At 35.9% G+C, this 12,916-nt stretch overlaps 1 protein-coding gene across 17 annotated transcripts in view; it reads left to right on the top strand.

Moving 5' to 3' along the window:
* The window catches only part of RALYL (RALY RNA binding protein like), a 677,252-nt gene that overhangs the window by 595,256 nt on the left and 69,080 nt on the right, over positions 1-12,916 (top strand). For all 17 annotated transcript variants that reach the window (XM_036094135.2, XM_036094143.2, XM_036094141.2 and 14 more), the window contains one exon: positions 3,694-3,741. In XM_036094135.2, coding sequence (XP_035950028.1) covers positions 3,694-3,741 — 48 coding nt within the window. The remainder of the gene's footprint in view (positions 1-3,693; positions 3,742-12,916) is intronic.

Raw genomic sequence — 12,916 nt, 5'->3', positions numbered from 1 at the left:
TTTGAAATGCTCTCTTAAACATCTGAGGAAAAATAAAGTTATATGTGCTAAAGCATTAAGATTATTAAACTTATTTAAATTAACAAATGTCTGATGAAACATGACACAATCAGAAAAATCACCAACTTTCGATTTAGATAAACCTGTGTTTAAATATCAGCTCTATGAAAAATGATTTAAAAATTCACTGACTTATTACAGTGTGCTAGAAACTATGCTATTCCATATTGCAGATGCATTTTGCAAAGATTAAATAGATTGTTCACTGTTGTTATAAGCTAACTGTGTTCCTCCAAAATTCACCTGTTGAAGCCCTAATCCCAGTTCCTCAGAATGTGACTATATTGGGAGAGAGAGTCTTTAAAGAGGAGATAAAGTTAAAATGAGGCCATATGAGTGGGCTCTAATCCAATATGACAAGTGTTCTTATCAGAAGAGGAGATTGGGACTCAGACATCACAGACAGAGGGACAACCATGTGAGGAGACAGCAAGAGTAAAGAAAGTGACCTCAGAAGAAACCAGACCTGTTGACACCTTGACCTTGAACTCCTAGCCTCCAAAATTGTGAGAAAATAAATTTTTGTTCTTTAAGCTTCCTAGTGTGTGGTATTCTATTATGGCAGCTCTAGCAAACTAATACAAATACCATACCAAGTGGCAAACCAGGGTCCAGACTCAGAGCTCTGTCTCCTACCCACATCTGACCTATTTTGTTATCTTCTCCTCTTCCCTTGACCTCTACAATTCTAGAATTCCTAGGACTAGCCTACTCCCTCTCTCTACACTCACTTCTGAGAAAGAGCTCACCTTTTTAATGGCTTTATTGCCATCAGCATGCTCACAACTCCCGGACTTACTTCCCCAGCAAGCCCTCTCTTTGGGGCTGCCCTCAGTAAGGCAGCATTCGGTCACCTGTGAAAGTGTTTCTTGATTGCCTCACAAGCATCCAAATGCTATCTTATCCAAAACTGAACTCAACATTGTCCTCTAGAACCTCTTCCTCCCAATCTTCCCCCGGTTGAGAAAGGATAACACAGTCTGCCCAGTTTCTTCAACTGACTCGGTGATAAATTCAGTTGAGTCTGCCTCCAAAACGTGTCCTGAACCTGTCTAACCCTCTCCATCTTTTCTGGAATGTTGCCTACGATGCTGTTGCCTAGGACGCAGTAGCCCTGGACCAACCTTCCTGCTTCACTGAATCCATCAGGATTTTTCCTGACTTGTGCCTTTGTGCTTTCTGTTGCCTCAGGTCCTTTTCTCCCAGGCTCTTGATAGGACCTTTCTCATCCTTCAAGCCTCCAGTTGTATGTTACCTCCTCAGAGAGGTCAGCTTTGATTAATCTCTTTTAATAGTTCTTCCCTTTGGTCTCTCTGTCCCATTCATTTACTTCTAAGTATTTCCTGTTTAAAATGTTTTTCTTATTAGTTTTTTATCTGTCTCCACCACTGTCAAAGAAAAAAAATGCAACATACAGATTAAATAGGTAAGGAAAAGACCGTATTCAAGACTATCTAAATAGAGGACAGAGGTTGAACTCAACTCTACTGAAACAAAATGCTGGGGAGTTTGTAATATGTGGGGTGAGCTAGTGGCAATAGCAGGGAAATGGATCAATTTGATTAGGTCATCTGTGTTTGCTAATTGGCGCTTAATCAAAGTGAGATATCTATTCTGCTTCTAAACCTAAGTGGCAAATACAGTTCCTGACACACATGTCCTTAATCAAATTCTGGGGGCACCTGGGTGGCTCAGTCGTTAAGCGTCTGCCTTCAGCTCAGGTCATGATCCCAGGGTCTTGGGATGGAGCCCCGCATCGGGCTCCCTGCTCAGCGGGAGGTCTGCTTCTCCCTCTCCCACTCCCCCTGCTTGTGTTCCCTCTCTTGCTGTCTCTCTCTGTCAAATAAATAAATAAAATCTTTAAAAAAAAAAAAATTCTGATAAATGAGCACATGAATGACTACACTGTACTTAACCTGTGTTGTGTAGGATATTTAATATCTCTAGGCCTCAGCGTCCTATAAAATTGGAACAATACTCTACGTCTTATGGGTTGTTGTTAAGATTAAATAATATGTTCTTTCAATTCTCCTGACATAAGAATAGTTACAAACTAAAGGCCTGTTAAATTGATCAATTGGGGAATATAAAATTACTTGCCTGTCATATGGTGGTTCCTCAAAAAGTTAAACGTAAAAGTACTTTATGATCCAGCAATTCCACTTCTAGGTAGATACCCCAAAGAGATGAAAGCAGGGACTCTAACAAATACTTGCACACCGATGTTCGGACTACCACTGTTCACAGAGGCTAAGAGGTGCAAACAACTCAAATGTATATCAATAGAGGAATAAATAAAAAGCGATATGTACATATATACAGCATTATATTTTTCAGTCATAAAAAGGAATGAAATTCTCATGTGTGGTACAGTATGGATAAACCTTGAAAATGTTATGCTAACTGAAATAAGCCAGGCTAAGAAGGACAAATATTATATGATTCCTGTTATATGAGGTATCTAGAAGAGGCAAATTCAGGAGGTAGGATGGAGAGTACCAAGGGCTGGGGGCAGCGGGGAATGGGGAGTTATTGTTTAATAGGTATGGAACTTCTGTGTGCGATAATGAAAAATGCTGGAAATGGATATTGGCAATCTTTAAACAACATTGTGAATGTACTTAATGCCACTGAGTTGTATACTTAAAATGGTTAGAATGGTAAATTTTGTTATGTATGTTTCATACTGATAAAAAATTAGTGAATAGACATTAAAAATAATTATTCCCCTGTAGTGTAGATACATCATTCATCATGAGTAAATTTCTTGCTGGCTGGCGAGGGTTGCACAGTACCATGGAAAAATGCCCCAGACATGGATTCAGAAGATTTTTTTTCTCCAGTTTCAGCTCTGTCACTTACTAGTAATAAAAATTTGAGCAAGTCACTTAGGTCCTTTGCACCTTAGTTTCTTCTAGTTGCAGTATCCAACAGAGTTGCTTTGCATACTAAAATTAAAGGAAATAATGCATATAAAGGGCTTTGTAAATTCCAACAATTATATAAGTAGATGGGAGCAGTTTTATTATATATACCTTTAAGAAGCTTAATCTTTTCACTGAAATGTGCTTATTAATTGCTATTTAAGTACCCTAAAATATTAAATTATTGTTGCTAAGATTCAGCCAAGGTGGATTTTTTTTTCTCTGTGTATTAAATTATAAGTTTTTAAAATGAAAAAGAATGCTGAATTTCTAAAGAAACCACATTTCTCTTTAGCATTCTTAATAGCGAATGGGTCATTAAACCTTTCTTTTCCATACCTTTTGTTCATTGTGTAGTCTCACTGTACATACCTTAGGAAGAAAGGATAACTATATTATACCCTGTCTGGAAAAAAATGGCTTTCATTCATATGTAATTACAAGTATTAAAAATTTTTATTTTGTTACCTCCTCTCATCTTCCATTCCAAACCATACAAACCATTATTAGTCTTCCCATTGTCAGACATATGATAGTTTGACGTGGCACTATATCCAATTGACATTACTTTGTAAAACTCTTTGGATACATAATTACATTGAAAAAAAATCTAAAAAGTAACATAAGTTACTTGTTTTAACCTCATAACTTAATACCAAAATTAGTGTGGTTTAACAAATGTCAACTAATTTTTTGTTTCCCTCCTTAGTGGTTATGTCTTTGACTATGATTACTACAGAGAAGATTTCTACAATCGGTATGTAAATTTTTCATTCTTGTTTTCCTTTGATTTAAATTCTTTTAACTGCTTTGTATATTTCATTCCTAGGTATTCTCGATTGATGTTTAAAATAAAGAAAATTCTTTACTAACTCCCCAAAAGTATAATGTAGGCAGATTTTCTTATTTTCATTGTGCTTACTGAAGCATAGTACATCTTGGACTTTTAGGACTTCAGAGGTTCTTAAGCCAAAAGTTCGGTTATGGAATATTTGAATAACATCCCCAAAATTTAATGAACCAATATTGTTTTCCAGGTCTGTTGATGACTTAAGATTCTTCAAGACTGAAAGTTTTGTAAACTCGGAAAATGACTCCAACCTTCTAAAATATATCTGTTTTCAATATGATACATTGCAATGTTAGTTGGTTAGATTGGTTAGATTCAGTAAAAATTACAGACAGTTCTTACTTTGCATAGTAGTGTTGGATCATAAAGGAAACCATACAAAGTGATTCTAATAATCAGTGGAAAAAAACAATCTTCTGTCCCCTCTAAAAATGCTCGTAAACACATTAAAAATTCTCTTGCTGTTGGTTATAAATAATAGAGAAATACAGTAAAATCGTTTTAAGTACACTATAATTTAAGACAGTAAAAATATTGAGAATTCATGTGTTTGAGTTCTTTGTAAAAAGACTTGTCCAAAAGTAGTTCAAGCAGGTCTTGCCTTCTTGTACAACTTACTCTACGGAGCTAGCATCCTTCTTGGGCCTCAGTGAGGTGTCCTACTCCTTTTGAAAGCTGGACCAGCTTCAACAGTTTATCAGCATTGTGAACTATCTCTGAGAGTTCTTCAAGTGTGGTTCTTTTGCCAGGGTCACTTCTTCTGGGGCATCGTTATCCCTTTTTATCCCTTCACAACTGTTTTCCTCATTTATGTCAATCTGTTGCTTTTCCTAAGTTCCTCTGGTTCGGCATCTAGAGTCTCTCCAGCAGAAGAGTGTCAATAGTCCCCGGTCAGCTATTTCTCCCACAGTTCCATCCCATTTAATTTTTTTCCCTTCCAGTGTTATCCCTCTTCTCTTCTTTGCTGCACTTTCATCTTTGTTGACCAGTTTCCTCTTTTGATTACCCACTTTTGTCAAGGGCCACGTGGGTTTATCACGGGCAACAAGGAGACAATACAACTACAGAGTTACCGTCCGGTACCCCCCAGATGCATGGCAACCAGAGACACTTTGAACGAAGTGACGTGACCGAGCACTGATCATGATGTGCCTCTGTTACTTGCACAGTGCTTTGTGGACTGAAAAACTAGCAGCCAAGTTTGGACTTTGTGAAATTACTCACAGTTACTATGTGGCAACTGAAATTTGATTTGTGCCTTGGGAAGATGTGTTATTTAACTAAACATGGGTTGAAATTCTGAGATATGCAAATCAAGGGCCAACTGTACATAGATCATTAGACCACACACATAAAAATGAGATAAATATCTTTTAAGCTTTCTAATTGTAAGTTCTAGTCAAACAACAACAACAACAAAATCCCAAGGTATAAAAAATGCAAACTTGGAAAACTAGTTCGTAATGGACATTTTTAATAGGGAAGAAACTTCATGATCCCTTGGAAGGTCCTGGTTCCGTTTGCACCAGCCACACAGCTCCTTTCTCAGCTCCACAAGAACACCATGTACCCTCCTCCCTCAGCACCTTCTTCCATGCTGCTCCTTCTCGTCATTCCTCCCTCTGCCATCTAGTTAACTTGCCTTCATCCCTCAGCCCTCAGCATGAACACCACTCTCAGACTAAATTAGGTTCCTCTGTTCCCCTCTCTCAGCACCCAGCATTATCCTTCACAGCACTTCTGCTTTTTACTGCTGTCTTTCTTTGTGATGACAGTATTTGATTCATGTCTGCTTCTCGTCCTCCATGAAGGCAGGAAAGATGCTCAGGTTTGAGTATTATTGTGTCTTCAGGCAATATCATTAAGTCTCAAATATAGTGGATACTCAATTCGTGTTCTTAATTCATCTTCTTGGATTTAGAGAGACATTGGTTTCCCCAAGGTCATACAGTAAATTCATGACCAAACTACAAATATAAACTATTTATTTAGATTCAAAAGCCAACTGTGTAAATGTGCAAAATGGGAGGGGAGCAATATTAGTCTATGGAGTTAAATCAAAGGAGACAGCCTTACCTAAAGGGAAATCAGACCACAACCATACCTTCATCACCACTATGCTCAACTACTCAGTTAAGCAAGTTATTCCACTAGGTACACCTTTATGATCAAATATGAATTTTAAAAGATAATTTTCTCAAATCATTTTAATAATTTATACAAGATACAGTATTTTGTTGTAAATATTAAATAGTTTGTAATAACTTATCCTAAAAATGATCTGAAGATCTGGCAGCATAAAACAATCCCATTTACTATTAAGAAAAGACACCATTTAAATAGTCTGCATACTATTTGAAAATTTTAGTTTTAGACAATTCTAAAGACTTTTTTTAAAGATTTTATTTATTCATTTCTTTGAGAGAGGGAGAGCATGAGTGGGGTGAAGGACAGAGGGAGAAGCAGACTCCCTGCTGAGTAGGAGCCCAATGCAGCTCGATCCCAGGACCGTGGGATCGTGACCTGAGCCAAAGGCAGATGCTTAACCAACTGAGCCACCCAGGTGCAGCCTAAAGACATTTTTTTTTCAGGATGCAGACCCTGTCCTAATTGCTATGAATAAAGTTTTCACTTAGCATACGTTTAGTCTGTCAATATGAAACTGTTTTTGGCATTGTAGTCTCTTAAGTGTTTTCTATCTTGTGATTTCCTTCTACATTTAAAGAATTTCTCCCTAAAATGGAGTTTCTATATAAATTATAGCCCAATAAAATCATTAGGTAGATAGATGATAGATAGATAGATAGATAGATAGATAGATAGATAGATAGATAGATAGATAGATGATAGATAAATCTGTCCTACCTACCAAAGATTAAGAGCCTTAATCAGCCAAAGAGTTATAGAGCTTGAAGTTTTCAGATGATTCTTCACTACACAAAAAAGCTAACTGAACAATTCCGCAAATCATTTATCTTATATAAAATCTGTTTGGCTTATAAGGGTGCAAAAGATCAGTATGGTTGTGTTGCTAACAGGCTGTCTGAAGAATCTGTGCTCTTATTAGTTTATTTTCCATTTTTTTTGCACTTGGCTAAGAAAGATGTAAGCATCCGCCACTAGTGGATAGAGTCCGGAGTTCCCTATGAAAATAGATTGTCATGAAAGGAAAACAGAATGGACAGGCTGGACGATATAAAGAGCTTACAAAGTGCTAACACTCTGCTTGAAATTGTGGTTAATTTTTTTTCTCTTTTTACTAGTGGTGCAAACTTGGGCAAGTTATTTAATACCACAAAACATGTTGTCTCCTCCATGAAGTGAGCAAGAAATTAATTCCTGCCTCATAAGATTGTTCTAAGGATTAAATGAAGTAACATATGAATAATGATCAGCATTGTGCCTGGTATATCCTGGTATATTTTTACTGCATAACCAATGTTTGCTACTAATAACAGCTAACAGTAACCATTAACAATGATGGTGAATGCAATTCTTATGCTGATATTCATGTAGCATTGTCCCTATGACTGAGAAATCAACTGGTTGGTCAGTTGTTCCAAAATAGTCCATTGTGATGCCTCTTGATTATTCTATTTTTATCGTTTTCCCTTCTGCTCCCAGAGCATAATAGCTTAGAGACTGCCATATATCCATACGCTATGGCTATCTGATTTCTGCCTGGTTTAAGAATTCTAATGTTATTGGGGATTTCAACCCGTAGATAGTTTCAGCTTAGAAAACCGCTTTACACAAAGTGCCATCATATTGTCATTGTTTTGATATGCTGGTCCAGCAGTAAATTTCCTAAAGACTAAGTTAGTGTCTGTTCATGGTTTCAGGGATCATGAAGAGTATCACTAAATAATAGACTTGAATGGTTATTCTAAGCTTTTTTTTTTTTTCATATTACACAAAGCACTGCTCAGTAATTTACAGCATTAAATGGCATTTTCTTCTAAAAGGTCAAGTCTGACTCTAAATGAAGGACATTACATGTTATTAAAATTAAACATAAATATTTATATTCTTCCAAGTAAAGTAAAAGGAGATATATACCTAAAATTATATTGAATCCCCCCAGGGAATGTTTTCAATTTCTGAGATATTGGCAGTGTTAATCCAATCTTTTTTCAACAGTATCAGGAATAACACTGAGCAGATGATAACCCCCAGGATAAGTAAACTTGTGTTAATAGAGAAAAAGAAATGCCAGAAGTGCTTTACCATATAGAAAACACATATGCATATTAAATGATGCAAAATGGGCATTGTTCAACTCTGGCACAATTTTGACCTTGTGTAACTTAACAGAAGAGAAACTACTAGAGTTGTAGTTAATGAAAAAATCTCCACATCAAGCTGCAGTTACCTCATTGATTACAGAGTACAGCATTTATTCATGAATCCTGGAAAAACATATTAGCAAGAGGCAATGTATGTTTCGTTATGCAGGTTTAAATTACCATCTAATAGAATAGTATTCCACTTAAAACATTTGGAAATAACAGTATGGTACACTTGACAAAGGGTATAGATTTAGAGGCAGAAGACATGAATTTCAGGCCTAGCTGTGCATGTGCTGACTGGTTAAGTGACTTGGGAAAGTCACTTCATCCTTTTTTTTTTCTTCATGGGCAAAATGACCTAACAATACCCACATTACAGAATTATAAGCATTAATAAATAAGAGAATCATTTTACTGATTTATAACCTCAAAACAGCTATTTGAATGTATGAACTTTTTCATTACCCAAAGCTGTATACAAAATACAGCAGACAGCAAAGTTGTGCAAAAGGTAAAAACGACATTAAGGTCAAAAAATTGCAGAAAAGATCATTCAAGATTTCGATCAGCTTGCCTTTAAAAGCATGTTCAAGAAATATCTGCACAAGATCCAAGAAGACAACTTCACTGAAAATCTTAGAAAATTTTAATAACAAAAAACAATAGAAATTATTCATTTACTGGTCTCCAGTTAAGTGTGGCTTTGAAATTTTCTAATTCAGTTGAAACCAAAAGCTTACTTGAAGTCAGGGTGGAAATAACAGACAGATTTTATGAATTTTGAGTAATTCAAGCAGTATAGAAAACAGATATAATGAATAGGCTATAAGAATCATTCCTGTGGGGGCTCCTGGATGGTTCAGTCATTAAGCGTCTGCCTTTGGCTTAGGTCATGATCCCAGGGTCCTGGGATCGAGCCCCACATCAGACTCCTGCTCAGCGGGAAGCCTGCTTCTCCCTCTCCCACTCCCCCCTGCTTGTGTTCCCTCTCTCACTGTCTCTCTCTCTGTTAAATAAATAAATAAAATCTTTAAAAAATATATTAAAAGAATCATTGATGTGGATTTTAAATACATCCCTTCTTAAAAATGAATAGGCACCTTTAGGATGAAGGGGGGGAAATCGGAGGGGGAGAAGAACCATGAGAGACGATGGACTCTGAAAAACAAACTGAGGGTTCTAGAGGGGAGGGGGGTGGGAGGATGGGTTAGCCTGGTGATGGGTATTGAGGAGGGCACGTTCTGCATGGAGCACTGGGTGTTATGCACAAACAATGAATCATGGAACACTATATCTAAAACTAATGATGTAATGTATGGGGATTAACCTAACAATTAAAAAAAAATTAAAAAAAAAATGAATAGGCACCTTAATTTGATTTTATAAACTATATATCTGTCAGAAGTTAAGCATGCTGAAGATAAGGGTTCAAGTTTGAATCAAGACACAGAGGAAGATCTCTGATCTTCTGGTTACTGATCTTCACATATGCTACAAAGTGCCAGTGAGGACATGGCTCTGAACTTGTTCTCAAGGTTGGCTGTAGGCAGCCTAGTTGTTTAGCCCCTGGCCCAGACCACATGTTTTTGTTAACATTAAGCACATGGTGACTATAACCTTTGATTCATAAGCAAGGAAAATGAAGAACTCTTTTTCATGAGGGAAATTTAGAAAAAAAACCAAACAGGTAATTACCAATTCTTGAAATCTATCTAAATAATTTATCTAAAATTAAAATTCAGTGTTTGATAACAGAATATTATTCAAATAATACATTAAAATTTTTTTTAATTTTATAATCACATAAGTTGACAGTGAACAATAGGCATTAAGCCAAAGTCAATCAGGTAATGATTATTAGAATATGGTATATCTGCTTGAGAAAATGCACCACAGCAATCAAAATAAATATTAGGAAGACCATTTAGCAGGCTTGAGAAATGTTTTTAATATAAACCAAGGAGAATTAGAGAGAATACATGACTGTGCATATATTATGTTCTTAACTATGTGGAAGATATGGATACTTGTGGAAAAAAGATTAGAAAATGATAGTAGTTTTTTATTTTTATTTTATTTATTTACTTATTGAGAGGGGGAGGGAGAGAAGGAATCTTAGGCAGGCTCCACACCCAATGTGGAGCTTGACACAGGGCTCGATCTCACAACACTGAGCCAAAATCAAGAGTCAGGGACGCTTAACTGATTGAGCCACCCATGTACCCCATATAGTAGTTGTTTTAGAGTATGAGATTGGGAGTTATGTTTTTTCATGTATTTTTTCAAAAATGTTGCCTTATTATTATTAAGCTTAAAGCTAACAAGATTTTAATAAAAACAAGCACTCAAAATTATATTCACTTTATATGTCAATATGCCACCAAATTGCCTTTGTCCAAAACACAGCTAATTTTTAATAGCCAATATCCATATTCTTCTTAGAGACAAGCTATGTTTATTTTTATCAGGTATATAAATATTTTTTACCAGATTTTGCCTTTTGCTAGGTAATAAAATTACATAGCTCAGCTATTATTAAAGCAAACAGAATTCCAAACAAGAAATGAGCACTTGAAAAGTAGAAATGTTTATTAAATAAAGCAAACTAAATCCTCAGATTTCTTTATTGGGTTGTTTTTAGTAAAATTTGGTTACATTTATTTTATTTCTTGCTTGAGAGTAGGCCTTTTAGGGTTCTTATTTTAAAATAGACATTGAGGAAGGAAAAATTGTGTGTTTGGCTTCATTATAAATCATTATGTATTTGACCAATAAATATTAGAGGGAAAACAATATTCTACACATATTAGGGAAATTGAAGAACCACTAAAGAAAAAGGAGAGGGAATATAATTCTAAGAGTGGAAGGAACCAAAAAAAATGAGAAGGAAGAAATTTTAAGCTTTTAACTGACCTTTGAGATCTGTATTCCATTTAATCCTATTGTATTGCAATCTTTGTTGTCAGTCTATAACCCTAAATGGACGATTTCCTTTGTCCCAACAAATTTGCCGATCTAATACCTTATAAAGGTAAAATTTCTTAGATTTTCTATAAACAGAATTCTGATGAGAAAGCCAATGGTTGTGTCTCCCTTCATGGGTTACCTCTCACCTACTTCCCTCTGTATTTAGAAGAACCTACATCCTATCTTGAATCCCAGAAAATCTGCCCCACTTCCCATTCTTACCTTGTTATGTTTTTGTGCATTAGGACAATACCCAGTCTTCCTTCCTTTAATTTCTGGTAAACTCAAGTGTAGCCAATGAAAATTAAGAAACTCCTCAACTGCATTAAATTTTGTAAAATTCAAAATTATGCTGTCGTGTGAAGTATCCATACCCTTCTTTAGTTTTGTTTTTTTTATATATAAATGACATATCCCTTTTTAAAATATAAGTTCTGATATTGCACATCTTCCCATCAGAGTGGCAGAAAGAATTGGTAAAACCTTACCTGATTCCTTGATGAGAAAGAAGTCATTGCCCTTTGAAGCAACTCACCAAAATATTCAGAGAACAAGGGCTACGCTCTATAGGAATTGACAGCAAAGGACACGCACGACACATACTGAGTACGTGACTAAAATGTATGTCGCGTATCAAAAGCATGTCACAAATACAATGAGCAAATCCAGCTCTGTTTTCTCAACATAAGCTGAGGCCTGCCGGACACTGGAGGCTTTGTAATCATTGGCTGGGGGAAGCAATAAGAAATAGTGAGAAATATTTCACTTTCCTGTAAAATATTCTTGAACTACATTGTCACTGAAGTCGCAGTGAGTATGGTGGCTTTACTTGGCCTGCATTTTCATTATAGCATTCCTCTATCGCTGTATATTTTAGTTGTGCTTTAGAAATGTTCTCAACCCAACTTATAGATTAGCTTAATTAATGAACCAGATAGATTGCACTTTCAATGGTCCCTCCAAAAGAACTTGCCTTTCATCTGAAGTGGCAGCATCTACCCTGGAAGAGATGAGTCAGTTGCCATATTTTTTTTCCCCTCGATAGCTTTGGGTGTTAGAGCTCATAAAAAGTGCCTTCGTATTTTGGTTCACTAGCTTAAGGTGCTGTGTGAATTCAACTTATAAATAAGTAAAGGAGTCCTTATTTTGTGATTGAAATGAGGGGCAGGTTTAGTTGACCCTTTTGAGTTTCCAGCCCCTAGTGGTATGGATGATATTCATAACCCTTTTCAGCTTCATCCTGTCTATACTCTTTGAAGTAAACTATAATGTGTTGACATCCATGCCCTGTTCTTTGCCAGCAGTTCTTCAGCTCTAATGGACTTTGCTTATTCACAGAGGATGGCACCTCTCTTGAACTCTGTCTCATTTCATTTCTTTTCCTTTCCAAACATCTCTTAGTTTCTCCCCAGCATGTTTCCAAATAGTTTTTGAACACTTTAGCTCTCTAATGTGGGAGACAGCCCCAGTACTAAGTTCTGCTTTAAGCGTGGTTTATATGCTACTTTTTTACCCCCATAGTATCATAGTTTTGAATGTTTCTGAATGAATATGTGGAAACCTGCCTTTATTATATTTCATATATTGTTTTCTAAAAGGGGATTCATCTGTATGTGTAAATAATTTGATGTAATTTTATAAAATGACCTATTTTAGAAACTGTTTTTTTCCTATTATAGAAATTCACTTCTGACTTTCATATTAGATTATTCTTATTGACTGTTTTAAAACAATTATGAGAATGTAATCCATATAATGATGTCACAATAAAGTAGTATCAATGATCATTCTAAGTCAATAACACTATTCTCTTTATAGTGGGTAAC

Source organism: Halichoerus grypus, chromosome 5, assembly GCF_964656455.1.
Source record: "Halichoerus grypus chromosome 5, mHalGry1.hap1.1, whole genome shotgun sequence".
Lineage (NCBI taxonomy): Eukaryota > Metazoa > Chordata > Mammalia > Carnivora > Phocidae > Halichoerus > Halichoerus grypus.
Note: the sequence above shows the minus strand (reverse complement) of the source record. Positions and strands in the feature narration are given on the sequence as shown.